Source organism: Artibeus jamaicensis, unplaced genomic scaffold (assembly GCF_021234435.1).
Source record: "Artibeus jamaicensis isolate MK-2021 breed Jamaican fruit bat unplaced genomic scaffold, CSHL_Jam_final contig_525, whole genome shotgun sequence".
NCBI lineage: Eukaryota > Metazoa > Chordata > Mammalia > Chiroptera > Phyllostomidae > Artibeus > Artibeus jamaicensis.
Window position 1 is genome coordinate 2,232,899 of NW_026521874.1, and position 27,772 is coordinate 2,260,670.

A 27,772-nucleotide genomic window follows, 5' to 3' on the forward strand; every position below is an offset into this window, starting at 1 on the left:
CCATGTTGCCTGGGATCTTGTTACGTGCAGGTCTGGGGCTCCAGGTCTGGTCCGGGGCCACACCCCAGAGTGAGAGTGTGCGGAGTCAGGCTGCGGTCCTCCCTGTAGACGAAGTCAATGAGTGTTGACCCGAGGGAAGGCCAGTCCATGTCTCTGTCCTGACTGCCCTGGACGTCTCCCGCGGGGCTGAGGAGGGCGGGAGACCTGATGCCTGTGCCCGGTCTCCCGCAGGTCCCAGGAGCTGCACCTGAGGCCCGAGCCCCACCCGTACCTGCCCGAACTGGGCAAGTCAGAGATGGAGTTCACGGATAGCAAGCGCCCCCGCCTGGACCTGCTGTCCGACCCCCTGCTGAGACCCTCGCCCATGCTGGCCGCCGGCCCGCCAGGGGGCTCCGAGGACCTGTCCAAGGTAAGGCCTGGTGTCTGCCATAAGCTCCCGAGGATCCTGGCTTCTGCTGTGACTGGGCTGCCAGCAGGGACAAGAGGGGGCCTGCCAGGGGGGTGCAGGGCAGGCAGCGTGGGCCACAGCTGGGGGTGGGGTCGAGCAGTGAGAGGAGGGCTGGGGACAAGGGCCGCTCTAGGGGCCATTTCTCAGCTGGAGAAGGGACAGCTCCCACCTGAGCGGGTCCAGACTGCAGGCCTCCCCTCCCCCGAGGGCTCTTTGGATTCACTCCTCTTGAAGAGAAAAGGTCAGGATGCGATTCCGGGCAGGTTCCCAGGTTCAGCACCTGAGCTCTGCTGCCGGTGGGGGGCGGGGCGCTGCTCTTCCACTGAAGCTCAGGGCGGCTGAGTCCACAGGCTGTCTGGCCTCCGTGTACACAGACGGGGCCAGTGGAGGGATCCCACGGCTGTCCCCAGGGTCCCCCAGCTGCCTGGGGTGAGGCGGGACTGGCCAGGCGACACACTGGTCCTTGGTCGGCTGCGTGATGGCTGTCTCTTACGTGTGTGCCGAGCAGTTCCATGGGGCTTCTTTGTGGCCACAGGGACACACACGAGCTCATTAACAGCCTCCCAGCTGCCGGGTGAGGTCAGCGCTCATCTTGCCGCCGCACTGGGGGGAGTGGCTGGGAACTGGGGGCCCAACGGGGGAGGGAGGTGGCTCCCTTGGTCCACAGGATCTTCTCTGCCTGATGCCAGACGGAGTCGAATGCTGGGATTTCGGGCGAGGCGGGTCCTTCATTTGGGGGCCGGCACCAACGGGGCATTCCCGTGGTGGCAGGGATGGTGGTGACGAGCTGCCATTGAGCCAGCGCTGGCTGTGTGTCCGGCAGTGCCTGCTCAGCCCCGTGAAGTCCGACCCTCGACTCCCTTTAAAGGTGGAGTCCCCGGCTCAGCAGAAGCTGCTTGCCCGTGGCCGTGGGGAGGTGGGGGAGGGGCTGTCCTGCGGCTTCCCCTCGGGTCTCCCGAGTGGGCCGCTGTTTCCTGCAGTGGGTCCTGGGCAGGTAGGGATGTGCGTGAAGGGGGCACGGGCCACGCCAGCGAGGTTGCATTTTCTCCCGGGGACGGGGCCCCCCACACCACTGCCCTGTCTGCCCCGAGAATGGGCTGTGGTTGTCTCTGGCCCCTCTAGACTGGCTCTTCAGAATGGGGACTTGGCCCTCGGGTCTTTAGGAGGGGCCACGTGTCACGTGGCTCTGAGTCTGTCCCCATGCTCCTGTGGCTCCCTGGGGGACTCCCTCTCCATCAGTGGGTCTTTCTCAGTCTCTGTGTGTCTGTGTCTGTCTGTCTTCCTGGACCTGGGGTGGGCAGGGCTGTGATCGCCACAGGCCGTGGGAAGTGCTGCGGGTAAGGGCAGCAGCCCTGGGGCCACTGGGAGCGTGGTCAGCTATGTTTGCGTCTGCTGTGTGGAATTCAGCTGAGGCCGGAGGCAGGAATTCCGAGGGATTTTTTTTTTTTTACTAACCCCGCCCCCGGCAGTGTTTCTTTTTCCTATGAAAATGTTGTTTTCCTGTGCTCCCCTGCGCTGGGGCCCGAGCCCTGCGGCGGCAGGGAGGTTTCCTTTGGAATTCACCGCACGCCGGGGACTTCAGAGCATCAGCAGCGGACCGTCTGTTTGTGAGGGCGTCGTTGTCCGCCAGGGGCTCTGGGGCTGGAAGGGGCAGAACACCCACGTCAGGCTAACTCGCGACGCGGCTCATTGAACCCACCTCAAGGGTGGGCTGACTTCAGGCACAGCTGAATCTAGGCGACGCGATGATCTCACAGGCCCCTGGTTCGCCCCTGGTTCTGCCGCCTTCCCCGTGGTCCTGGTCTGCTCCACACCCTGGGCCTTCCTCCTCGCACGTTCAAGGCCGTGCGTTCCACCCAGAGCTGTCGCTCCCCTTGACTTCGGGCAGCCTGTGCCTGAGCTGGAAGGTGTTGTGGTGACGGGGTGGGGGGGCGGGAGGCGGGGTGTTGGGGGACTGAGTGCCGGGTGCTGCCCTGCCCGCCTCTCCGGCCCCGAGGCTTTGGCTGCCTGCGTCTTCAGTTCTGCACGGAGAGCTTCCCTCTTCTCCGTCCGCCCGCGTTTTTACACCCGGGGCCTCTGACAGGGCAAGTGGTGCCGGCGGCTCCCTGACGGTGGGTGTGTTGTTTTCCTCCTGTGGCTTTGGGCAGCCGCCACCCTAAGAACCCCCCACCCCACGGGAGGCCCCGTTTCTGGAAAACTCGGCGCCGGAGAGGAGGGGCGTCCCTGGCCCTCCCTGGTACGCACAGCAGCCCGAAGCTGACCCCGTTAGGTCAAGTTCACCGCTGAAAGTAAATGAGGCGCGCAGTGCATTTGCCGTGCTGTGCAGCCACCTCCCCTCTGGTTCCAGAACGTTCTCATCACCCCAAAAAGAAGCTCCACACCCATTGGCCATCACTCCCCATCCCCCGCCCCCAGTACCCACTGGCCTTCTTTCCACCCCTGCGGGTTTGCCTGGTCTGGACGTCCCAGTCCCAGGAGTCACACCCTACTCGTGACCTTTGTGCCTCATGCCCGTCACGCAGCGTCACGTTCTCAGGACGTGTGGCCGCGGGCGTCTGTGCTCCGCTTTTGTTGTTAGTGTTTGAGTCGTGTTTTGGTTTATGGCCGGGCCCCGTCTCACGTGCCGGTTCAGCCGTGGAAGCGCCCGCTTGTGCGTCTCGGGTGGGAACAGCAGCAGAACCTGAATGAACCTTAAGAAGCACCCGCTGAGGAGGACAGCTTGTTCCCCGCCCCCCGAATTTACGGGGAAGTTTCCGCCCCCTCTTCCTGCTGTTCCCGGCAGTTGCCAGTCGCTTCCTCTGACGTGCTGCCAGCCTTGGGGACGGAAACCTTCCTTTTGCTGATGTTGCTTTTGGGAATTACGTCAGGCTGGGCGCGCAGTTGCGGGGGTCCTGCCCGGAGCATTTCTGCCCGCAGCCCTTGTCCGTGCCCTGTTTGCGCCCTTCTGCCCCTGGTGGGCGACGCTTCCCACAGCAGCCGGTGCTCCTGGGCTCCAGGAGCCGGGTCACCGCCCGCCATGGGGCTCCCAGGACCCTGAGAGATGGGTGAGGCTGCCAGGGAGACCCCCACCTGCCGAGGGAAGGGAGGGGCCGGTCTCCGTTGGGGCGGGAGGGTGGGTCTGAGTTCAGCTGCCGTGGAGGCGTGGAGTCGGATCCTCTGGGCCGCGGGACCACCTGTGCGAAGTCTCTGAGGTGCATGGACGTAGGAGCTGCTGTGGGAGGGGCCAGGTACCCACAGTTCTGTGTCGTGGGCTGGGGTGGGGGGAGTTGGCAGCTCCTGGGGCTGCAGTTGTCTCGGGGAATAATGTGTTCTCTGTGCTCCGGTGCAGCTGCCGTGGCGGTGGGGGAGGCAGCAGCCTGGAGCGCCTCCCGGGGCCTCCCCTGCCAGCAGCTGCCGGCCTGGCCTTGAGGGCCGCACGGGGTGGGGGGCGGGGCCCGTCCACCTGCGCTGCCAGGCCCAGAGCCTGGGTTTGGGGGTGGGACCGTCCAGCCAGCGCTGCCGAGGCCTTCACAGCAGGCGTGCCAGGCCCTGTGCTGAGCGGCCTGTGCGTGTGAGCGCACTCAAGCCTCACTACCGGCTGGAGGTGGGAACTGTCCCGTAGAGCAGATGAGGAAACTGAGGCCGGGTTGTGTGGGATCTGCCTGAGGTCCCGGAGCTGGGAGGTGGCACAGGGGATGGGGATCTGAACCCAGGGCCTTGAGGGCGAGTGCCAGCGAACTTCACTTGGGGGGATGGAGTCGAAGAGAAGCCCAGCGAAGGGTTCCCTTGTCGGTTTAACGCGTTTTTTAAAACAGCTTTAGCACACGCAGGGCGGTGCTCACAGGAGGAAAAGCGGAGACGGGAGGGGAGCCCAGAGGAGGCCGTGGAATTGCCCCCCAGCCCCGCTGGGCCCCCGGGCCGCCGCTTCTGCCCGCGTGCCTCGTGTTCTTGTGGGTTCTCCGGGTGCGTGTTTCCTGCACAACCACGTGTCTGCCGTCCATGCACAACGCCCTGTGATTGGCTGGACCGGTGTTCACGGAGGGTCAGCTGGGCCCAGGCCTCAGGGGGCGGCACAGAGGGTCCTGCGGTTGAGTGGGCGGACACTGGCGGGGCGAGGGGGACGAGGGAGGCCTCGAGGTTCTCAGGGAGGTTGGGAAGCCCTTCCGAGAGGAGGGTAGGAGGGCTCTGGCCTTTGCCCAGTGAGCGACGTGGGGGGAAGAGCACCCCTGGCTGGGGCCCAGTGAGGACAAAGGCAGGGAGGTAGGGTTGCTGAGCAGCCTTGGGACCGGACTGGACGTGGGGCTGTGGGGACAGATGTCCGGTGTGCTGGGGCTTGAAGTCAGGCCTGGAAACACAGGGTGCCTGCTTCTGTAAATAAAGTTTTATTGGCACACAGCCACGTCCGGTTATTGACACGCCGTCTGCGGCGGCTTTCCTGGCGCGGCCTCGGAGCTGAGCGGCCTCCGCAGAGACCCGGCGGCCTTCACTGGGGCGCCCCACGCCGACCCTGTGCCCGTGTCCTCCCCACCACAGGACCGCAGCCTGACGAGCAAGCTGGAGCCCGTGTCCCCTCCCAGCCCCCCGCACGCCGACCCCGAGCTGGAGCTGGCGCCCCCGCGGCTGTCCAAGGAGGAGCTGATCCAGAGCATGGACCGGGTGGACCGCGAGATCACCATGGTGGAGCAGCAGATCTCCAAGCTGAAGAAGAAGCAGGTGAGGGGCTGCAGCGTGGCTCTGAGTTTCCGGTCCAGCAGCCACGGCCGAGATGACAGCATCAGCTGGCGGCGTGGCCCTGAGTGTGCGCTGAGCAAGGGCAAGGGGGCTGTTCCGCCCGGGGCCCTGCCGGCCAATGGAACCCTCTGCCGTCGTGGGCGTGTTCTGGGTCCGCACCATCCGAGGTGGTGCCACTGGAAGTGGGCTTTGTGTGGCCGAGAAACTGCACTTCTGGTTTAGTTTGAGTTCAGTTAAGCGAGATCGACACCCGAAGAGCCGCACGGCCACCGTACTGGGCGTCTCGGGAATGGCGGGCGGGAGGTCAGGTTCCAGCTCCGCCCCTACTGCTTCCCTTCTGGCCTCACCTTCCTTGTCCTCCCTGTGGGGGACACATGGCCGGACTCTGGCTGTGGCTCTGGCATCTGACTGGGTGGGGCCTCTGGGCCCTGCCTTAGTTTCCTTGTCTGCAAAATGGGCACAGACACGACGCCCCCTCATAGGTTGTGAGGCTGGAACAGGCTGTGTGCTGTGGATGCAAATCCTCAGTGTGACTGTTGAAACTGAAGTTAACGTAAATATTTATAATATCGATTTTATGGTCCGTCTTTAATATTGATGTAAAGTTAATTTTAATACTCTGCTCTTTGCCAGATCTTTGCATGTGACCTCCCTGGCCTTTCAGGTCTCTGCTCAGCTGTCCCCCCCACAGACAGCCCCCCTTCCTCGCCCTGTATGGAGCCCTCACACCACCCTCCTCCCTCCTGGGGCCCCGCAAACCCAGCCCAGCCGGGTGTTGTGCCTGCTTTTTGTAAATAAAGTTTTATTGGCACACGGCCACGTTGGTTTGTGGACACAGCATCTGTGGCAGCTTTAATACCATGTCAGAGCTGAGTGGTCCCCACAGAGACCCTGCAGCCAGCAAAGCCGAAAGTTATTTACTACCTGGGCCTTCACAGGACACATTTGCCGCCCCCTGGCCTGTTGCCTCGCTGATGTCACAGCCGTGTGCATTACTCCACGTTCTGCTCTGTCGTGGTCTTCTCCCCACGACCTAGTGGCGGGTCCTTGTCCCCCACCTGCTCACAGCTCTGCCCCTGGCAGTGCCAGAACACAGTAGGTGCTCATGAAAACCTGTTAGTAGAGTCCGGGTGACACTGTTACCATGCGGGCATGTCGGGGTCGTGCCTGGGGACAGGGTCACGCTTGGCCGTGTCCAGGTAAGGAGCGTAGACTCCTGTAGGATGGAGGGCCCACCCTGGCCACCACAGGCAGCAGTGGCCTGAGGCTGGTGAGAGGAGGCCCCGTGGGTGGGTTTCGAAGGATGTACAGGAGGCGGCGGGGCACCGGGGCTGTTGCTGCCATGGAGGGGCAGGACCTGGGGGCGGCCAGCAGCTGGGCCTGCCAGGGAGGCCTGGCCCGCTGCCCCAGACCTCGGGGAAGGTGCGTAGGTCTCCGAGACAGTGGCTGAGGCCTCCCGAGAGAGGGCTGCGCCCTGGTGGGGCTCAGGCAGGCGTTGTCCACGCCTCACCTTCATTTCCGCCAGGCCTGGCTTTGGGAGGAGGCGGTCTCCGCAGGTGACGTGCACACACGTGTGCCTGCGGCCGGAGGCCAGGTCACTCAACCAGCCCTCGGTAGTTAGATTTTTTCTTAAATTCCACGTTGGCTATTTTTTTTTTTAACTGAAATACAGAGGACATAAAGTCACTCATGGTAGTGGGAACAAGCCAGCGGCGCGGAGCACCCTCACGGCATTGCCCACCACTGCCTCTGTCTCGTTCCAGGACATTCCTGTCACCCCAAAAAGGAGGTTCCAGGTCCCCCGGCAGCCATGCCCCGATCTCCCTCCCCCCTGAGCCGCTAGTCTGCTCTCTACGGATCCGCCTTCCGGACATTCCACACATGTGGTGTCCTGCCCTGTGTGGCCTCTGTATCTGGTGTCTGTCATGCAGCATCGTGTTCTCATGGTCCGTCCACATTGTAACTGGTGTCAGCACTTTGTGCCTTTTCACGGCCGAGGTGTGTTCCACTGTGTGGACGGACCACGTGTGTTCATCGTTCACTGACGGACAGGCACCTGTGGTTTTCTGCCTTGTGGCCATTGCGGGTAGAGCTCCCAGGGGCCTCTGTGTTCAGGTTCCTGATTGGGCAGCTGCTGTTAGAAATCTGTCCCCGCGTCCCCCCGGGGGCGGGCTGCTGGGCCAGGTGGCCCCTCCAGGTCTGACCCTGCGAGAAGCCTCCAGGCACCTCGCTGTGGGTGCAGAGTGGTGACCCCCTGTGGCTTCGTTGGCACCTGGCAGCCAGTTTCTATCAAGCTGCCCAGCGGTGATTCCGTGAAAGGGTCGTCTCCTTTGACCCTTGGGACAGCCTTATGAGGCCAGCACGGTTGCTCCTGCATCCTCTGGGGCCGGCACAGGGTCCGAGAGGTAGAGGGACTTGCCCAAGGCCGCGGGGCTGGGCAGCCACAGACCCGAGGTTTGCACTTGGGCCTGGCCGCGATCTCAGTTGCTTTCCTGGCCAGGTCTCCGTGGCATCTGTCCTGCACTGACGGGCGAGAACCTCCTCCGCCCACCCTCTCTGGCTGGGTACTTCTTCCCCTTCGTTTGCTTGACGCTTTTTAGGAGGGATTTTGAGGCCACGTCAAATGTAGACAGCCCTTCTGGAGGCTGCTGCCAGGGGGGCTGCGGGGCTGAAGCAGCAGGGCTCCACCTGCCAGGCCTTCGGGCCTCCAGGAACCAGAACTGGGTTTTCTGGCTCTTTCTGTGTTGCTGTCTCTTGGCCGTCTCTTTGGATTCACAGTGGTTTGCTCCACGGTCATGGGCAGGCTGTGCGAGCATCGTGAGCCGAACGCGGTGTTTGAAGCTGCCTGGTCTTTTCTTTCCCTTTTGGGAAGAACTTTGTGGAGTTGGGGACAGGCCCCAGTATGGACACCACGGGGCAAAGGGAGGGCGGTGGTCATGGTGACGATGATGAAAAACTGCTTACGAAATGCTGAGTGCTCTGCCCACCCCAGGGTAGGGAATCGAATTGCCCCACTTTGCAGATGAGGAGAGCGAGGCTCAGAGAAAGCCCCCCCAGCAGGGACGTAGCAGGACTAGGGTCCGCACCTGGACAGCTTGGCTCCAGAGTGTGCACAGCCTCTCCTGAGGATGCTGGTGATGGTGACAGGCAGTGACGGCTGGCTTGCAGCGAGCTCCAGCCTGGGCCCTGCGGGCACTAACTGATCCTTTCCTCCCATAGCCCCATTTCACAGAAGAAGAAACCGAGGCGCTGCTGGCTCATGTTCACCTTGCCGCTCCGTCCTGCAGGGCTGGAGGCTGGTGCTGGTTCTGCACCGGGTCCTTCCCTGCAGGGGGAGCTGGGGCCTCTCCAGGGCTCGGAGTCCCCGCGGGTGACTCAGAGGAAATGGTTAGCAGCCTGACTTCCTGTGCACGGCCACCAGCCCGGCATGCGCGGGGCCGCCCCACTGCCATGGGGGTGCTGCCGCCCCTCCTTCCGCCGCTGGCGTGCTCACCGCCACGCTCTGTCCTTCCCACAGCAACAGCTGGAGGAGGAGGCCGCCAAGCCGCCCGAGCCTGAGAAGCCCGTGTCGCCGCCGCCCATCGAGTCGAAGCACCGCAGTCTGGTGCAGATCATCTACGACGAGAACCGGGTAGGCGCCGCGCCGCGCCCCGCCGCCACAGCGTGCCGGGCAGGCTCTGCCCGGGGCCCCAGCGCTCCCACCTGCACACACACAGGGAGCCGGGCTGGTGAGCCGTGCGGGGAGGAGGGCTGGCCGGCGGGGACCCATCTTGTTCTGCTCAGACCTGGCCCCGGCGCTGATTGTGGCCGGCCTCTGGGATGTGGTCGGAGTGTGAAGATGTGGGCGTGAGGCGTAGGAGGGCGGCAGGGGCCAGCTGATCCGTGGGGGATGGGTGGCCACTGAGGCACTCACGTAAAAGACATTCCTGTAACGCAGAAGACAGTGGTCCTGTTGTTATTATTCACAATAGCAGCAAACAGTACCCGAGCTGCTCCTCCTTTGCAGGCGACGGGCCAGGCTTTTTGCCTGGTGGCCCTGGGAGGGGAGGTGCAGGGATTGTTTCTACTGAACACACAGAGGGATGCAGGCCCAGAGGAGCTCAGTGACTTGTTTGAAGTCACACAGCCAGGACATGGTGGGCCTGGGACTTGAACTTATGGTGCATCAGGCCCCAGGCCCTGACTTTTCGCCCTGGACGGGGCCCTATGAGGTGGTCAGATGCAGGGTCTGTGGCAAGCTGTGGGGGCTCCCAGGGATTCCTGGAGGGCAGCTGCTGGGGGTCCGGGGGGGCTCGGTCTTGGGGAGGAGTTTGGGGGACCACGAGGCAGAGCATCTCCAGGAGCTGATGCCCAGGGCCCGAGCTGTCCCGAAGGGCGCCCGGCGACCTCTGAGGCGGTGGGCTCCCTCCCGTCATCTCTGAAGCCACAGCCTCTGTGATTTGCAGTCGGCTCTTCCCAGCTGTGCGTGAGGCCCGAGGGTGTTGAGTGCCCCCTGTGTTACAGATGAGGAGGGAGACAGGCCCAGAGAGGGACTGGCCTTGGCTGAGGGCACCTAGTGACGTGTGACAGACGGGGGGCTCCCTGGGCCCCCTCATGCCTAGAGCTCCTGCCCACCCTTCCCAGCGGTCTCTGCCATGGGACATGCCCTGGGCAGCTGGGCCACTGGTCAGAGTTCGGGTGGCCAGGGCACCCCTGGTGTGCTGGGGCCTGGATAACGGTTTTGGAGCCTGGGCATATATGACCGGTGCCTCTGGCTGTCCCTCCAGGCAGCAAGCCACTGGGTCAGCTAGTGCTACGCCTCTGCCTCCTGAAGCAGCAATAGGTGCAGGATGAGACCGAGCCTGCTGGGACCTGGGAGCTGTGTGCGGGGCCTCGTGGGGCTGCTCACCCCACATGTGCTTGAGCCAGGCGTCTGCGTTCAGACGCCATCGCTGCCACTCCCTGGATGTGTGCCCTCACACACCTAATCCAAACCTCTCTGGTGCACTTTCTGCACCTGCAGGATGAGCGTAATACCGCACCTCCTCACACGGTGGTGAGCAGGGTGAAAGTTCACTCCACGCTGCTCCAGAACAGTGCCTGGCCCCCAGGCTGGTGGTATTGGTGTCCTCGTTCAGGTGCATTGAGCACCTCCTCCACGTCATCTGTTCGTTTGTTCGCTCATCCCTCTCTCCCTCCCTCCATCCCTCTGTCCATCCGTCTGTCTGTTCGTTGAGCAGCCAAGTAGGGGATGCCTGCTGCTCTTCTGGGCACTGGGGACACAGCGGTGACCTCGGCTCCAGTCCGCCCACACTCTTTCTGGTGGGGGAGACAGAATTGCAGCCTCAAATCCCCACCCCTGGGCACACCGTTGAGCTCCTCCTTGTCCCCAACCCCCCTTCCTGCCCTTCTATTCCCTCACCCCATCCCTGCCCTGTCCGGGCCCTGCTGGCCTTGGCGTTTGCGTGACCCCGAAGGCGTGCTGCCCCGGGCCTGTGCCCTGGTGGGGCCCTTCCCTTCCCCACGGGGCGCGTGCTCTGGCTCCTTCAGCGAGGCCCATTCTGACCTTCTGGTTCACTCTACAAACCCTTCGCCCCCCATTTCTCCTCTTTCTGGCTTTAATTTTCCCCCTTGCCCCTGTTAAGCCAAGCACGATCCATGCTTTGTGTTTGCTCTGTTTGTTGTGAACGGAAGCACTGTGAGGGCAAGGGGTCTTTGTTCCCTCGGCGAGGTTCCCGCATCTGGGACGGTGCCTGGCGCGTAGTAGGTGCTCAGTCAATTTTTTTTGGGACATATGAAGGGCGAGCAGAGGGGAGCGGAGACGTCCCCCTGCCTGCAGCAGTCCTCCGGTTTCGGGGACCAGCCCCTGTTCCCAGTGGAGGTTGAGGTTGGGTGGAGGGCATCTGTCTGCCCAGGCTGAGCCTCTGGGGCTGGAGGCTGGGTGGGCAGAGGGCCCCCCCCCCCTCCCGGCTGCCTTGGGCAGGAGCAGCCAGGACTCACCACCCCTTGGGAGATCAATGGGATTAAATTTTAATCCTCCTTCCTCCCTGCTGGAGCCTCTGCGCGGCAGCCGAGAAGGGCCCGTCTCTAAATGCTGCGCTGGCTGGAACGCGCAGCTTCCCCGCCAGGCAGGGCCGCCCGGCTTTGCCGCATGCTGGACTCCGGCTCATTATCCATTCGGGGCACATGAGCGCGGCGCCAGCACACAGGGGGGAGCCAGCTGAGCCAGGCTTTTCCTGCCTCCCAGGAGCGGCGTGTGCGGATGGGCCGGGCAGGTGTGCGCAGATGGCGGAGCAGGAGGCCGAGCGCCAGGCCCGGCGGGGGTGGGAGAGGCCTCTTGGAAGCAGTGGGTGGGCTGTGGGCCCCAGGAGGGCATCCGAGTGGGAGTCACAGCGCAGGCGAAGGCCCGGAGGGGGGACAGGGGTCTCGTTTGATCTTCAAAGGCAGTGTGTGGGGGCGGGGGTGGAGGCCAGGGAGGGTGCTCAGCTTTGATTGAGTCTGCAGAAAGCAAGCACCTGCAGCGCTGGTGGAGGATGGATACATAAGGGGCGGCGTGCCTGGTGCTGAGGCTGTAGGAATTCGGGGCCATGGGCAACCGGGCAGACTTCCTGGAGGAGGCGGGACTTGAGCTGGTCGGCCACAGTGGGCACTCCTGGAAAAGGTGGAAGGGTGATTTTCAGTAGAGAGGACTCGATTCTCTGTGCTCTTACACACCGTGCACAGGTGTGTGTATGTGTGTTCGAGTGGACCTTCGAGAAGCTACCAGCTGAGGGGGTGAGGGGGGTTCTGGTGCGGGCACCTGTGCGCCCCGGGTGGCTGTGCTGCTCTCTGTCCAGGGCCTGTCTCCCCTTCCTTCGGAGACGGACGTTCAGAGGAAAGTGGCGGCACACATGTCACTCTGTTCCTTGTGGAGTATCTTTGCAAAAGGCCTGGGAGTTGGGTGCCCAGCCCATTTTGCAGACGGGGACACTAAGGCTCAGGCGGCAAGGGGACTTGCTGAGGCCTGTGGGAGCAGAGGGGCTGGCTTCTGAAGGGCCGAGGTGTTGGGGGGGTGCCCTCCTGGGGAGGGATCTGGTAGGCTAGGCATTGCCCCCCTCCCACCTCTGCACGGGAATGTGGTGGAAGAGGGAGGGAGTGCCCAGGGAGACGGGGGGAGGTGAGGGCGCCGGTCCCGGGCTGCGGGGCCGTTTGTAACCGGCCCCCCCAGCTGTCCCAGAGAGCTTTGGCTTTCTTTCCTTTTAGTTTTTATTTATTTATTTTTAGACAGAGAGGAAGGAAAGGAGAAAGAGAGGAAGAGAAACATCAGTGTGTGGTTGCCTCTTGTGCACCCCCTACTGGGGATCTGGCCTGCAGCCTGGGCCTGTGCCCTGACTGGGGATCAAACCAGTGACCCTTTGGTTCACAGCCTGAGGCTCAGCCCACTGAGCCGCACCAGCCAGGGCGAGCCTCAGCTTTCTGCGTGGAAATGGGGCTGATGTCAGAACCTCCCACACCGTGGGTGTGGTCCAGGGCTTGGCACCTGCAGGGTCTGCCTGGCGTGAGCTGCAGCCTCATCACTGCTGTTCACAGCAGCAGCAGCAGCCAGGTCTCGCATCACACCTACTGTGCGCCAGGTCCCTATTTCAGAGCCCTACGAGGGTCAGCAACTTTAATTTTCATATTGGCCCCATTTTACGGATGAGGAAGTGGAGGCTGGGGGGTGAAGGGACACGTTCAGGGCCACGAGATCCGTGAGTGGACGTGGACCTAGGCTGCTGGCCGTAGACCCTCTTGGCCGCCACGCGCCATCTCCCCGGCGTGTGGCATCAGTAGGGCTGTCCTTCTGGGAAAGGATCCGGGTGCCGCCTTTTGGAAACGGAGTTGCTTCTCACACATTCCCCGGGCGGTTCAGGGCTTGGGGGAGGCCTGCCGGGGAGACAAGGAATCGTCACAGCAGGTGTGTGATGGGGAGGTCCCTGGGTGTCCCACCTCATCGGCGGCAGGTCAGGAGGGGGTTCCTCCCTGCTGCCTTCTCGAGGGGCCACAGGGCCTCCGCCCCCAGGTGCCTGAGACAGTGAGGGTGTGTCGGAGGGTGGAATTCACTGCGCTTGCAGGACACAGGTCTCTGGAGCCCCCAGCATGTGCTGTGGGCCCAGATCCGAGACCTGGGCCCTGCCAGACGCTTCATCAGTTTCCAGTGACCCACTGAGTCCGGCATCGTCCCCGTGTCCAGCTGCTGCTGACCCCCACAGAGCCTCAGGAATGCACACAACCTTCTGTTCATCCCTCCCAACCCAGCTTTCGTGCCCCTCCTGTCCCCTGTCCAAAGGGGCCCTGGCGTGCCGTGGGAAGCCTGCCCCCCGAGCAGCACACGGCCCTGCATTTCCTGAGCACACTGGCCTGTCTCCCAGCTCTGGGCCAGCCGCCTGCAAGGCTGGGCTGGCTGCAGGCAGCGCTGGGTCTCACGCTGTCCTGCCCTCAAGCTTAACACAGACCAGGAGCTCAGGGAGGGTTTGTGCCGCTGCCCTGCCCCCTCTCCACCCTGTCCTGGGCCTCCCCTCGGCCTGGCTCGGAGTTCTCCCATCGTCCGCACCCACAGCTGGCCCTTTTCTTGTGGCCAGGGCAGGGGGGCGTCTGTGGTGACCATCAGGGTGTTCTCTGCGCCCCTGCCCAGGGGTTGCCCCTTCCCTCTGTCTTCTTCCCTTCCTGGGACCTGGACACCAGAAGGATTTCTTCCTCACCCCAGGATTTCGGCATTAGGGTCGCACATGGTGTGCTCCCCGCTTGACTCATAGCGGAGCTCAGTAAGATGGTGGTCACTGCCGTCCCAATCCACCCCTGGATTTGCGGCCCCGGCCTCACTCAGGCCTGTTGGCCTTGGGGTGTCGGCTCGGCACGCGGGGGTGGAGAGCATGGCACTGGTCCTGGGTGGGCAGGGCCCAGGGCTCCAGGAGGAGTGAGTTCTAGGTGCCAGCTTGAGCCCACCCATATACTGACATATGGCTGGGGGCTGCAGAGGGGTGTGGGGGGGCCTGTGCCCCAAACTCTGTTGTCAGCCACATGCCCCCGGTTCCGTGTCACCCTCTTTGAGTGGGCCTGGATTTGGGGCTCACTGGGGGACGGTTCGGTCGGATGGTGGTGACTTGCTTCACCTGGCGCCCCCTGCCCAGGCCAGACCCCGAGTGTTTGGCTGAGTCAGGAGCCCAGTCTTTCCTGGGTCACGGGAGGGGCTGAGGTCCCCCACGTGCACGCCGTGGGCTCCCCGCTTTCCATCGCACCCCGAGGCCCAGGCCCCGAGAAGCCCCTGTCCGCCCCTTCCCCCAGCTGGCCTGGCCGCCCCCGAGCCTCCCCGAGCGTCCCTGGTGGTCCCAGGAGGGGGTCGGCGGGGCCGGGCAAAGGCACAATGTCCGCCTTCACGGCCAGGCCCCGAGGTCCAGCCCGTTGAACTTGCGGCCACTGAGGCCTTTCTGCCACATGTCCCTGTTTTCCTAATAAGTCCTGGGTTGTAGGAGAGGAGGGGGCAGGGAGGCCCCAGGGCGGCTCGGGCACGGTCACATGACCGTGAAACACAAGAATCCCAGAAAGGGTATCTGCGATCTCCGAGTGTCTCCATCCCGCCCCCGCCCCCACCCCGTCCCCCCGCCCCGCGCTGGCAGCACCAGCTCAGAGGTAACAGTAGACACCCAGCCAGCCTCCGGGGCGCAGGAAGGGACCCTGGTCGGCAGCGTGGGCCGGCTGGCCAGGAGCTGGGCCCGCACCACGGGGCCAGGGTGGGGGGCCTGGGGGGCATCACCGGAGAACTCGGTGCGTTTGTTAGAATCGAAACTTGGCCAGCTTGCCAGGGATGCTGCCAGGGGTGGGGGTGGGGGCTGCGTGTGTGAGTGGGTTTCCAGCCGGAGGAGGGTGTGCAGAGGGGCCTGGCTTCCCCCACTGCCCGGGCTGTGGATGGGCGTGCTGGGCTGGGCAGCTGCCTGCCATTCCCGGAGGCCTCTATTTATAACCTGTTCTGTGTGTGTGTGTGTGTGTGTGTGTGTGTGTGTGTGTGTGTGTGTGTGTTTAATTCCTCCTCTTCTCCGTCATCCTGCAGAAGAAGGCTGAGGCTGCACATCGGATTCTGGAAGGCCTGGGGCCCCAGGTGGAGCTGGTGAGCCAGGGGACGGTGGGGGGGGGGTGCTCTGGTGGGGGAGGAGAGATGGCCAGGGACGTGGGTGGGCTGCAGGAAGGTGTGGGGGAGGAAGCCCTGTGCTGCTCAGCGCTGCCCTGTCCTCTGTGGAGGCAGGAAGTGCACCCTGTGATAAGAGGGCCTGGCAGATAGCCGGTGGGTGGGCCAGGCCACCGGGGGTGGCCGTGGGGCCCCGGCGTTCCTGCTGGACCCCGTGGCCGCCGCCCAGGCTTCGGGGAGACTGACACAGAGGAGCCCAACCCATTCCGTCCAGCTCAGCACGGAAAGCCCATGCTCTTGGGTACATGACCTGAGTTCAACTCCTGGGTCTGCCCCTCTGTGGCTGTGTGACCCTGGACCAATGTCTTGACTTCTCTGTGCCTCCCTTTCCTCACCCGTCAAGCGAACATCGTGGCGACGCACATCCCTTTGGGGTGTCATGGTGACCGACTGTGACTGTTTACAAGGCTCCGAGCACAGTGCCTCTCGGGCAGTCAGTCGTTGCATTAGGCTGTCCGTGCCGTTTCCCAGACAGGAAGATGCCAGGGGTCCGCGCAGAGCCTAGGGGTGGCCTGTGGGTGCGCCGCTGGCCCACGTAAGCAGGCAGGGTGCATGCAGCGGCTCTGGAGCGGGCACGGGCGAGCCCACTGGGGGCAAGTACAATCTTACCCATGCGGGGCCTCGTCTCCTCGTCTGTGAAATGGGGAGTCAGGGTCTTCATGAGATTCCAGGAAATGATCCGGGGTGCAAGGCAGGGCCCGCGGCCCGAAGGAAGCCCCTGGCTGCCGGGGAGACTTGGGAGGGGCAGCGGGTCGCCCCCAGCCAGGACTCTGCCGCAACCAGGCCGGGCCGAGATGGGCGGGCTGCCTCCCGAAGTCTCTCCTTTTTAATAAAAAAGCAGCTTTCTGAAGATGTAAGCTCCAGGCCGTACAATTCCCCCATTGAAAGCGCACAGTTCGGTGATTTTGTCCCATTCACAGACACGCGCGCCCGTCTCCACGGTCACTTGCAGACCTCTCTCCGTCTGAGTCGGAACTCTGTGTCCCTAACTGTCCCCTCTGTGCCTCCTCGTGTCTCCACCCCTCCCGGTGCCCCTGCCCACCAGCCGCTGCCCTCTCCATCTCTGTGGATGTGTCTGTTCTGGACCCTGCCTCTGCGGCGCCCCGCGCCTCGCAGCCCCTGCGTCCGGCGTCTCTCCCTCAGCGTCACACCATGGAGGGTCACCCGCGCCCTGGCAGGGGTCAGGGGCCCCCATTCCTTTTGTCACCGGGTCACAGTCCCTTGGACGGAGAGACCACCTTCAGTGGATTGGACGCCCGTGCACAGCTGGCTGTGTGTGGCCGCGTGTCTTCCTGTCATGGGGGCACGTGCCCAGGACGGCTCGGCCGGGTCACCGAGACTGTGCGTGGCCTCCTGTGGGGTTGCCAGGCTGTTTTCCAAACGGCAGGCCAGTTTCCAGCCCCACCTGTGGGCTGCTTCCTGCCTCGGTTTCCCTTTCTTAACAACGGGATGGCAGGACTAGAGGTGGTACCCAACCATCCCCAGACCTGAGGGTGCTCCCTATCCTCTTTCCCCTCCCATCTAGTCCCGGGCCCCCTGAGTGGGGGGTGGGGGCGGAGGCTGCTGTGTCCGGGGCCGGAGACCTGCCCTGGGGGAGGGCCAGCGTCCCCGGGAGGTGGGCAGGGACCTTCTGGGATCAGAATCTGAGTGGTCCTTCTCTGGGTCATCCCCTGCGTGGGGTCCCGAGTCAGAGCCTCCCTGCAGCTGACAACCCGGGGGGGCTGCGGTCTGGGCTTGTGTGCAGTCACTGGGGCACTGGAAGTCTAAGTCTGTCCTCTCGGGAGCCTTCACTGTCTGCAGAGGCAGCCCACGGGGACAAGGCGCCTGCCGTGTGTCGGGCCTGGTGGAAGTGTCACTGTCCCTTTTCTAGATGAGGCACAGAGAGGGGCAGTGTGTTGCCCAGGGTCACACAGCAGGAGATAAGGGCAGGTGTGCTGAGCCCACGGGGCCCGGCCCGCTCATTCCGCACAGGTCTGACCTCTGTCTGGTCGCCCGGAGGCCCAGGTGGTCAAAGCTGTTCTCCAGGCCGAGGCAGGTCCGAGGGGCACCCTCTGCGGGGACCACTTGGTGGGGTCCCTGGGCCACACGACCGGGAATCCAGCTTCCTGCGGGTCTCCCAACTGCAGCCAGGGGCGCTTAGCCCAGGGAGCAGCTACTCGGCCCTGGAATCAGGGGTGACCTCTCACGTGACGTCCGGGCCTAGGCAAAATCCCATGGGGCACGGCCCCTCCATTTGGCTCCCCAGGACCCGGCCTGGCCTGGAGGCGGGGCCGTGCAGGGAGGCTGTGGGCGGTCAGCTCCCGTCTCTCCCCCGCGGCTTTGAGTCACTGGTTTCCTTCCTGTTCAGAGGTGTTATTTTAAGAACATGGTGTCACCACGGGGTTGAGGGCCAGCGCTGACACTTCACTTCTTAGCAGCTCCGTCCACCTGGGTTGCTGGCTCTCTCGGCCGCCCGCTGCCTGGCTGCAGTCGGGCGGGAACGGGCCCCCCTCCTCCCGGAGACCCAGCTCTCCTTTCTGAGTGACAGCAGTGTCTCTCATTTCTGTGCAGGGCCTCACCGTCCCCCATCTGCTGTCCTGCCCATCCTCCCTCTTGCCCTCTCTCTCTGCCCTCCGATTGTTTGGCTGCGCCCCCATTTTTCGAGGAGGAAATGGGGGTGTGGAGAGGGTGAGAGAGACCTGGGGCCCAGCTGGGAGGCCCTTGCTCTCGGCTCTGTGGGCGAGGTTATCCCCTCTGGGTGCTGGGTCCCCGGGCAGGAGGTACGACAGTGGGGGGCAGGGGAACTCTGCACCCCAGCAGCTGCTGTGGCTGGGAGGGCCACAGTGGCCTCGTTGCCACCATATGGGGACTTACCTCCTGGGACAGATGAGTCCCTGCCTGGTCTTGGGCGGCCCCCTCTGTGGGTGGTTTGCAGAGGCTTGTGGGAGACCCCCCTTGGAGCCTGTCCTGGGGGTGAGGTGGGGCCTGGGGCCCTGCAGCCTGTAGGCCGTGGCCCCCAGCTGGTGTCTGTAGGAGGTTTGTGGGCGTCGGGTGGTGTGTCTGCTCTGTCCCTGGTTGGGAAATTCTACCACAGAGCCGGTGTGCCCTCTCCCCTCACCCCGGGTCCTGCCTGAGGCTCCAGGACTCCGGGTCCCCTTCCATCTGCCCTTCTTGACCCCTCACACTCTGTGCCCGTGACCGCCCCCGAGGTCCTTGCTGCACGTGCGGGCCCCAGTGAGAGATGGGGAAGGGCAGGGGGCAAGGCAGGCTTCTTGGGCCGGCGGGTCTATCAGCCGCAAGCAAATGCGTCTCCCATTCAGGGGCCCAGTTCCCCGTGTGTAACGTGGGGATGAGACTTGCGTCCATCAGCTGCTGCCATTGCTACGTAATAAAACGGAGTGGCTCGAGGCAAGCACCGGTGGCCGTCTGCCACGAGGGTGGACGTCAGCCCAGCGTTTCTGAGCTCCAGGCTGGGCGGTCGGTGGACGGCTCCAGCTCGGCCTGCGCCCGCGGGGCCCAGTCCGCCTCCGTGGGCCGGGCTGTCCCCTTGACAGGCAGGCTACCCAGCGAGGAAGCAGCAATGCCAACATGCATGTCCCAGCCTCTTCTTTCATGAAGTTTGTCCCTTAGGCCCAGGGAGGCAGGGAAAGCGGGTGCCGCTCCTGAGAGCAGCAGTCACGCGCAGAGCCTTGGGCGTTTCCGCGCAGTGCTGGGTGGTGAGCTGGCAGGCCCTGCCTCATTCCAACTGCACAACAAACCCTGGGAGTGCAACCCTGTTTAAAGGTGAAAACCAGGGGCACAGATGGCTGAAGTGGCTGCCCCAGAGATACACAGCCAGGGAGTGTTAATGCTAAGACCAGGCTGCGGCCCAAGTCCCTGCGTATCCATTTTCAGTGCTGTATAGTACTCCTGGCACGGCATCCTGGTCTCATTCAACCTTCTGATGGTGGGTGCTTCGCTGGCTAGCGTGTCCCTGTGGGGAGCGCTGCTGTCTGGGCGTTCTGATGTTCCTCTCCCGGCAGGATGCGGGGCTCCAGTGTCCCTGGGGCTTCCGCAGGAGGGCTGTGGGTGGGCACCCCTTCATTCTTTAACACAGACCTCCTCGCTGCTCTCTGAGGCTTGTTACCCGAACGTGTCTGCAGGAGCCGTGCGCCAGCCTTCTCGTCTCCCCGCGCCCTCTCCAACACCTGGCCTGTCTTCTGTGGCTCACAGGGGCGCCGTGGCCACTCACAGTGGCCTTGCTCGCTGAGCAGTTGGGCAGTTTTTCCTGTTTGAGACCACTGCTGGCCTCAGCTCTCCTGGGACGGCTGTGCCTGCCCCTGGCGCTCAGGCTAGCCCTGCCCCGTGCCCTGTAGAGGAGCCACGGTGGCCTTGACAGAGTCATGGACCCCCAGCTGTGCCCAGAGGGTGACATCCTATTCCCGGCTGGGGCCCTGGGCTGGGGCCCCATGTTCCATTTTGTGCCTGCTGGGGGTTGCCTCCCACACCAGAGGACAGGCTGCTCCCCGGTGCCGGGGCCTCGGGTGCGGCGGCTGCTGGGGCTGCAGTGGCCCAGCCCGGCCTTCACAGGCGCCCTCTCTCTCCCCCTGCAGCCATTGTACAACCAGCCCTCCGACACCAGGCAGTACCATGAGAACATCAAAATGTGAGTACGAGCAGGCGGCATGCAGATGCTCTGGGGCCGGGGGCGGGCCCTCGGGTCTCGGAAGCCCGGGCGCGGGAGGGGGCACAGGGCGGCAGTGTGGACCAGTTCTGGGCCAGGCAGCACCCAGCTGAGGTCAGAGCTGGCCTGGGCTGGGGGGGGGGCAGGGAGTGGCCCTGTGAAGCTTCTGGAAACAGGCCTCAGGTGGGGAGGGCGGGCGAGGACGCTGCACACACACAGCCCCGAGAGACGAGGAGGGGGTTCGGGAGTCCTCACCCTGGGTGTGCGGAGCGCCACGGGCTCAGGGCAACGGGGTGGCCCCAGGGAGAGCGAGGGCCTGCGGGTTGGGCTCTGACCTCAGCCTGTCTGGGAGCGTTCTGCGGGTTGTGGCACAGCCGCCGGTGCAGAGCAGCACGGAGCACTCGCCAGGCCTGGAGGCCTTGGAGGCGGCTGAAGTCCCCGTGCCGGGGCCTCCCCTTCAGTGGGTGCCTTCCGTGGACGCTACGGGCGGAGATACATCAGCTAGGTGCCACGTGCACTTGGGCTGGGCTGGCGTAGTGGGGCTGCCGGGACTGGACCAGGCTGGTGGCTTCGTGTCTTCCAGCCGGGCACGAGGCAAGGTGGCTCTGGCTGTGCAAGGGGGTGGCTCCTCTGCAGGTGCACAAGGGGGAGCCCAGCACCGTCGGCTGAGGAAGGGGTTTTCCTTCATGTTGCCCTGGAACCCAGAAGGTTACAAGGGTGCAGCCCTTGCCTCTCGGGGACATGGGCTGGGAGCATTCTGGGGGTTAGGTTGGAGGTGCACTTGGGGTCATAGTCTTTGAGCTGTTCAAGGCTCTGCGTTGGGAGAGGGTGCATGCTATTTCATGTGAGGTTGGAGGGCAGTGCTTAGCGGGTCCAGGGGGCAGTCTAACCTGTCTGCTTATCTGAGCGCCCCTGGGGTAGAATTGCAGCATGTATGTGCAGTAGTGAGCTCCCCACTCCTGGAGGCATGCAAACCTCCTGATGCTGTCCACCTGTGTGTTGAGGCTGGACTCCTTGTGGGGTTTATTCTGGGAAGTGGCGAGGCTGTATTTTTGTACTTGAAAGCTCCTGGTGGTGGCTGCAGGGAGAAAGGCCTGGGGGCGGTGAGACCTCAGCCAAGGTCACTGCGGCCACTAGACAAGTGGCAGTGGTGAGGATGCTGGTGCAGCCTGACCCTGTGGGAACTGTGTGGGACTGTGTGGAGGGTCAGGACAGGGTGGTCCCATGGACACCAAGGTCCGGGGTCTAGGCAGCTGTGGGCGTGGACGGTGAAGCCACTTCCCGAGACAGACGCTCGGTGCAGGGGCAGGTTTAGGGCCTCTCACTCTCTCTCAGCTCCTCGGGTCCCCACCTGTGCGGCGGGGAGGGCACAGCGCCCATCTCCCGGCTGCTTCGGGCTCGGCCACTCAGCATTCTGTGCTTCCTATCTTCTTTCTCGGTCTGCAGACCCTGGGCCTGCTCCCAGCCGCTCACCCTCCCCACACAGGCCTGCTGAGCGCCTGCTGTGTGCTACCTGGTCCTGGGCCTGAGGAGGTGGCCAGGGGCGCAGTCTGATGTCCGGGGGTGCAGACCGGTCATAAACACGCTGCCAAAGTGGCAGCAGTCGGAACAGTAAGAGGATCAGGCTGTGGCAGTACAGGGCTCGCCCTTGCGTCCCCCGTCCCCCCCAGCCCGGGCCCCTCCCGCCTGCTGCTGTAATTGCTACCAGCTGGGAGGTGACCCCGTCCCCAAGGATCTGCCCCGTCCCTTTAATTCCTCGGTGTCTGCCTGCCGGGGCCGCAGGGCTGAAGTTAATTTCACGCTTGACTTCTCGCGGCACTGGCAATTTCGGATGTTTTCAAGGCACCTGGACCACCTCTGCTGTTCTCCCTCCGAGCGGGGGAGGGGGTGGCCACCTGCGCCCCACGGTGGGGACTCTTTGCCCCAGGCCTCAGGAGCGGCTGGCTCCTCAGACCTCTCCAGGTCTGGGGGAGCAGGGGGACGGGCTGGGGCAGCCCCGAGCAGCAGAAGTGGATGCTGTGTTGAGGGAGGTGCTCCCTCTACAGGGCCGGCCCAGAGGGGTCTCTGCAGAGCATGCTGGTGTCGTGAAAACCACGTGTGACCCAGTGGGTGGTGCTCAGGGACACCCACTGCTCTTGTGGGCTCGCTGTGGCTGTACCAGCCACGCCCTGGCCTGGTGACCGAGCCCAGGCCCCTCCGGTCCCGATTTCTTCTCCCTTCTGCCTTGTGTGGGGGCCGGGCTGCCTGGGGCCACCAGCCCAGGGGCTGCACAGGTGGGAAGGTGGTGCGGGGCCCAGGTTATTGTTGAGAGGTCGTGTGGTCTTGCTCTGGGGGTTCAGAGATGTCCGGTACCTTCCCCAGGGTCACACAGCCGAGCTCCTCGACCAGAGCCATCCACGCATCCGCCCATTTCCCCTCTGGGTCTCCAGGCCAGGCGCTGCCCCCTTTGGCCCTGAACCTTGGCAAGTCCCTGCACTTTGCCTGTGAGAGAGTTGCTCGCCTTGGAGCATCTGTTTCATGTGGGGAAAGTGCTGTGGACCACCAGTCTTCCCCCCACCCCCGTCTAGCGGGCCCCTCCCCAGGCGTCAGGGCCCTGCCCTGGGGCCTCCATCCGACCCTTCCCCAGCAGCCCTGGACGCCCCGCCTCTCCCCCTCCAAAGTCACTGTCAGTCCTTTCTACCCTGAGCCTCAGCACAAACCTTCCTGCCTCCAGGAAGCCTCCCCTGATTGCTCCAAGCTTTGCTTTTCCAGAACCACACAGGTCCCAGGGCTGGTCCCACCCGGGGCCTGGCCAGCGTCTCCTCGGACATCCTCAGGGTGTCTGTTTTCTCACTGCTCCCGCCTGGGTCATGTCTCTCCTCCCAACTCCAGGTCAGAGGTGGAGGCCCAGAGCGCCCCGAAGGCTGGGCTGTCTTACAAAGGCCTGCAGCCGTGCCTCTCACCCGTCGGCGCCGCCACCGGGCAGCTCCCCTGCTGCTGGGGCGGCTGCCGTCCGGAGCCTCCGAGAGGCTGTCCCGTAGCTCTGCCGGACAAACCCCGGTAGGGAAGGTCTGTGTGCAGTTAGCTGTTTGCGTCTCCGACATCGAAACACTTCTTGGTTCCAAGTAAACACTCCAGAAGTGTTTGCCGGGTGGACGTTGAAGGAGGGGACAGCCCGAGCCCGTCTCCGCGTTCTGCCCCACGTGCTGGCCTCGCTGTGGGAAGAATAGCGGAGCAGAGGGCTGGGGGCGGGCGGCGGGGGTGCTAGGGGCCCTGACAAACGCACGGCAGGCTCTTCGCCCCTTTCAAGGGGCCTCAGGCCTCAGTTCCCAGCCAGTGGCCAGGAGGGAGTGTGGCCAGGCCGGCTGGTGTTTCCAGGGAGGCTTTAAGTTGAGCATTTTATGCAGCCGCAGCTGGGTTTTCGTGCTGCCAGGGAGTGGGGATGAAAAGGACTGCAGTCCACACACAGCGCTCTGGCCCCGGCGGGTGGACTGTGCCCATTTGTCACCTGTGGACGCTTGTCCCCTTGGGCAACAGCAGGCAGATGCTTCCAGGTGCCAGGCACGGTGCTCGCCATGGTAGGAGATGACCAGCCTGGGAGACGCAGGCCACGGCACCACGCCCTCTGTACACACGGGGCTTGGTCCTCAACGCCCCTTTCCGCTCGCAGGCCTGGCTCCGCTGGGCGTTAAAGACCATTGCACGGGGGGTCAGTGGCCGGGGGCTGCGGGGCAGATGCACACAGCAGCGCTGTGTTCTCTCGGTGCTGGAGCCAGATGTCGGAAATCGGGGTGCCACCTGGGACGGGGGAGGCTCTCGGGGCGGCTTCTTCCGGTTCCCAGAGTTCGCCCGGCGTCCTCGGCACCAGCAGGCTTGTGGACACGTCTGTTCTGCACCTCCGCACGGCTTCTCGCTGTGTTCTCACGTCGTTCCCCGCCCCCCGCCCGTCCCGTGGGTGTGTCTCCACACCCACAGCTCCCCTTCTCACAAGGACACCAGACAGGTGGGGTTAGGGCCCCCGGGAAGACCTCACTCCGGCCTGACTACTTACTGCACTAAGACCCGCTTTCCAAGTGAGGTCTCGTTCTGAGGTCCAGAGCCCGGCTCCAGCCTCTGTTTGGGGAGGGGGCACATTTCAACCCATCGCTCACACTGAGCCCCGCCTTGGGCTCTGGAGGAAATGATGTTCGAGCCTCACCGTGGCACTTCCAGGTAGATTGTGTGCCTCCTTTTTCCTTTTGACGAAACCATTTAAAAACAGTTCAACTCCGAGAACAGTTGCAGACACAGTGCAGAGAACCCCTGTCTCCTTCACCCTGGCCCGGGCATCTCAGACGCCAGGCCCTCGTCTCAAACCCAGCACGGCCACCGGGGCCCTGTGCTGCCTGCGAAACCGGACCGTCTCCGGATTTTCCCAGTGTTCCTGGGACCAAGGACCCATTCGTGGGTCCAAGACCGGGGTCCAGGCCCCAAGACTCACTCTGTCCCCAGGTCTCCTCAGTCCCCAGTTCACACCTGTCCCTCCGCCTTCCCCTGGTCGTCCTGTGGGAGAGCACCAGTCAGGGATTTGGTGGAACGTCCCCGGCCTGGGCCTGTCTGAAGTTTCCGGGAGCTCCCCGGATTGTGGGTTTGGGGGAGAGTCCTTCCTGTCACACCCTGGCCGGGTCCCTGACACCCACAGAGCAGTGGTGTCCACCTCGCTCCCTGTCTCCCCTCCGTCCACGTCTGTCCTCTGCACTTTGGAAGCAAGTCCCTGTGTCCCACCTCCTGTCACCGGGAGGTGGGGAGCCCGGCTCCTGGAGGGGGGGTGTCAGAGGACGTGGTGACGCCACAGTGACTGGGGGTGTCGGGGAGGCGCTGCCAGGCGGCTCACGTCCGGTTCCTGCTCAGAGTTGAGTTGTCACTGAGGTCTGGTGGTGATTCTGCCTTCCTTCTCCTCCTCCGTGGGTGAATTAGAATCCTGCGAGGAGCCCTCGTTCCTTCTCCTGCACTTGTTTGCTCAGCCAGCCACGTGTCTGTGTCGGTGCGGACGGGAGGGCAGTCCTGTCACGCCCGAGTTCTGATCCGGTGTCGTTCCTGCTGCCGCCGGAGCGTTCCAGCTTCGGCGGCGAGAACTCGCCCGGTGGGTCCCGTGTCCTTCCGATCTTGTTCCTTTTCTCTCCAGCACTACTTGCTCCAAGCTGCTCCCGTGTGTTTCCCACCCACTCTGGGAGCAGCCACAGGAAAGGGCCCCTCTGGTGGAGACCCTGCTCCCCGGCCCGTGGCTTCTCCCCTGCTCAGCTGTCCGTCCCAAGTCCAAACCCTTTGCCGTGGCCACAGCCACATGGCCCTGCCAGCCCGGTGCGTCCCCTTGCCCTCCGCCTTTTTGTGCCTGCCAACACTCTGCATCCACGTTCCCTCCCCACCCCGGGGCCTTTGACTTGGCAGATCCCTCCACCCGGGGCACCCTTCCCTGCGGACCGTCCCCCGGCTGGGCCCTGCCGCTGAGCCGGATGTGGCCACCTCGGAGAGACTTGGTGGCACTGCTGACTGCGGAGTGACTGCCCCCACTCAGACCCATCACTGCCCGCCATCCCGGTGAATTTCCCGGGTCCAGGACGGTCCTGCTTTTCTCGCTTCTTGTCGGGGTGGTCCTCTAGGCGCGGTCACCTGCACAAGGGCTGGGGACTTGGAATGTCTTGCTGTGTCTCCCACGCCCAGAGCAGGGCCTGGTACACAGTAGGTGCTCAGTGAGCGTTTGCTGAATGGCCCAGGGCAGGAGTGCGTGAGGCTGTTGGTCCCGTATTTTGGGCAAGGAAACTGAGGCAGGGACACGGCCTCTGAGGTCTGCTCAGAGACGCCTGTGGTGGCCCGAGGGCCGCCACCCCAGTGCCCGCCCCGGCTGGGCCCGGAGGCTGCCTGAGATGGGGCTGCCCCACCGATTCAAGGCTGGGATGAGCCTGGAAGCCACGAGTGGGCGTGGCATCTTCTTGTGGGGGGGCTGGAGAGAATGGGTCTCGGGGCCTGGCTGGGGTGCAGGGAGGCTGCAGAGGGCCCGTGCCCACGCTGCCCTGCGGTCTTTCCCTCCTCGTTAGGACCCTTCCCGTTAGCATTGGGATGTGAAGCCCAGGGGTGAGGACGCTGGGGTCCCCCTGGGGGTCAGGGTGGGTGCGGCAGGCCCAGGGATGCTCCTGTGGCCTGGGGCGGGAGCCCGGCGGCGGGCCTCCTGAGGCCTTGGTGGCCACGTGCTGTGATTCTCTGGGTTGGGTGATGCCGGGCCCTTCAGCCTCTGCACGATGGGTGTTGGAGCTCCCCTCATCCATCAGGGCTTGGGGTGTCTACCCCGCCAGCCGTGCCCAGGTTTGGGGCCCTGGGTGGCCTGTGGGCACGGTGGCCCCTGGAGGCCGATGGGGACAGCTCCCTGTCAGGGGGTTGTGAACTTTCTGTGGGGTGGGACATGGCTGGAGAGTGAGGAAGTTGGGGGGCCCTGCTCACCCGCTCAGGGCGAGCAGTCTTGGGGCTCAGTGCTCCCAAGCCCGACCTGTGACCTGCAGGCCAGGGGTGGGGGCAGCAACCCCCTGCTCCGTTTGGAGACTCGGGGGAGGGGCTGCAAGAGAGGGGGTCTCAGGTCCCTGGGCAGCTGAGGAGTCTTGCTGTCCCTTCTGCATTGGGTCTCTTATCTCTGGGTGTCCTTTCTCCCTCTGTCCCTCTCTGGGTCTCACTCAGCTCCCTCACCCCACCCCTGCCCCCTGCCCAGGTGTGGCCCCTCAGTGAGTACCCTGACGCCCAGAGGGCCTAGTGCCCTGGCCTGACCCTGAGACCTCGGGGTGCCCCCCCCGGTTCCTGGTGCATTGGCCCCCACTGGCCTGTCGACATCCTGCCCGCATCACCGCCCCTGCCCTTGCAGCAGGGAGGCCGTGCCTGGAGGCCAGAGCATGGCTCTGGGTGGGAGCCAGCCTGGGGAACCCTGAGGCCAGACCCCAGGACCCTGCTCTGTGCGGCTGGGGGCAGAGGGAGACCCCGGGCAGTTGGTGGCTTGCTCTGGGGCCAGCATGGGCCACCTCGGCCGGGCCCGGTGCTCCGACTCAGGGTGGGAGGGGCTGCGCACCTGTGCCCCGTGTGACTGACACGCCCCCTGCCGCCCCCCTCACAGAAACCAGGCGATGCGGAAAAAGCTGATCCTGTACTTCAAGAGGAGGAACCACGCGCGGAAACAATGGGTGAGTCGCCCTGCGAACCCCCCACCCCCAAGCATCTCGTCCTGGGCCACCTCCCTGGGACCCTGTGGCTCTGCCACTGTCTTGGTCCCGAGTGTCCAGGCTGCAAAGAAAAGCTGAGGATAGGGGAGAAATGGGCGAGGACGGAAGCTGCCTCCAGGAAGTGGGCGGCCCGGGGCTCGGCTGCCCCAGGGAGGCCTTGGTGCGGGCCAGGGCCTGGGATTCTCTCCTCCTTGTCCAGCCCAGGCAGGGAAGAGCAGGGAGCACTGGCCGGGCAGGCTGCTTCCTCGTCATCAGAGGACACACTGTGCGCTCTCTGGGCGGAAGGAGAGAGGCTCGTGGTCAGGGTCGTGAGCTGGGCGATGGCCGGGAGCTCCCTCGGAAACGGGCCTGGCCCAGCTATGTCAGAGGGGTGGATGCCAGCTCCTGTGGCCTGCCGGCAGAGCGCGTGGGAGGGAGCCTGTGTGGCTGGAGTATAAGGTGGTCATTTCCATTGCGGGGAGGGGAGGGGAGGGCCGAGTGATGGAGGGGCTGTTACCTGTTAGTGTTCTTTCAGCTCTGAGGGGAGGAAGGGCTGGTTCAGGTGGGCTTAGACAGCAAAAAAAAAAATTTCTATA

The 27,772-nt window shown here is 64.2% G+C and overlaps 1 protein-coding gene across 22 annotated transcripts in view; it reads left to right on the plus strand.

Moving 5' to 3' along the window:
* NCOR2 (nuclear receptor corepressor 2) overlaps positions 1-27,772 on the plus strand; it is a 155,532-nt gene that overhangs the window by 48,603 nt on the left and 79,157 nt on the right. For all 22 annotated transcript variants that reach the window (XM_053669670.1, XM_053669669.1, XM_053669679.1 and 19 more), the window contains 6 exons: positions 232-409; positions 4,961-5,140; positions 8,676-8,789; positions 15,204-15,260; positions 19,910-19,962; positions 27,092-27,158. In XM_053669670.1, coding sequence (XP_053525645.1) covers positions 232-409; positions 4,961-5,140; positions 8,676-8,789; positions 15,204-15,260; positions 19,910-19,962; positions 27,092-27,158 — 649 coding nt within the window. The remainder of the gene's footprint in view (positions 1-231; positions 410-4,960; positions 5,141-8,675; positions 8,790-15,203; positions 15,261-19,909; positions 19,963-27,091; positions 27,159-27,772) is intronic.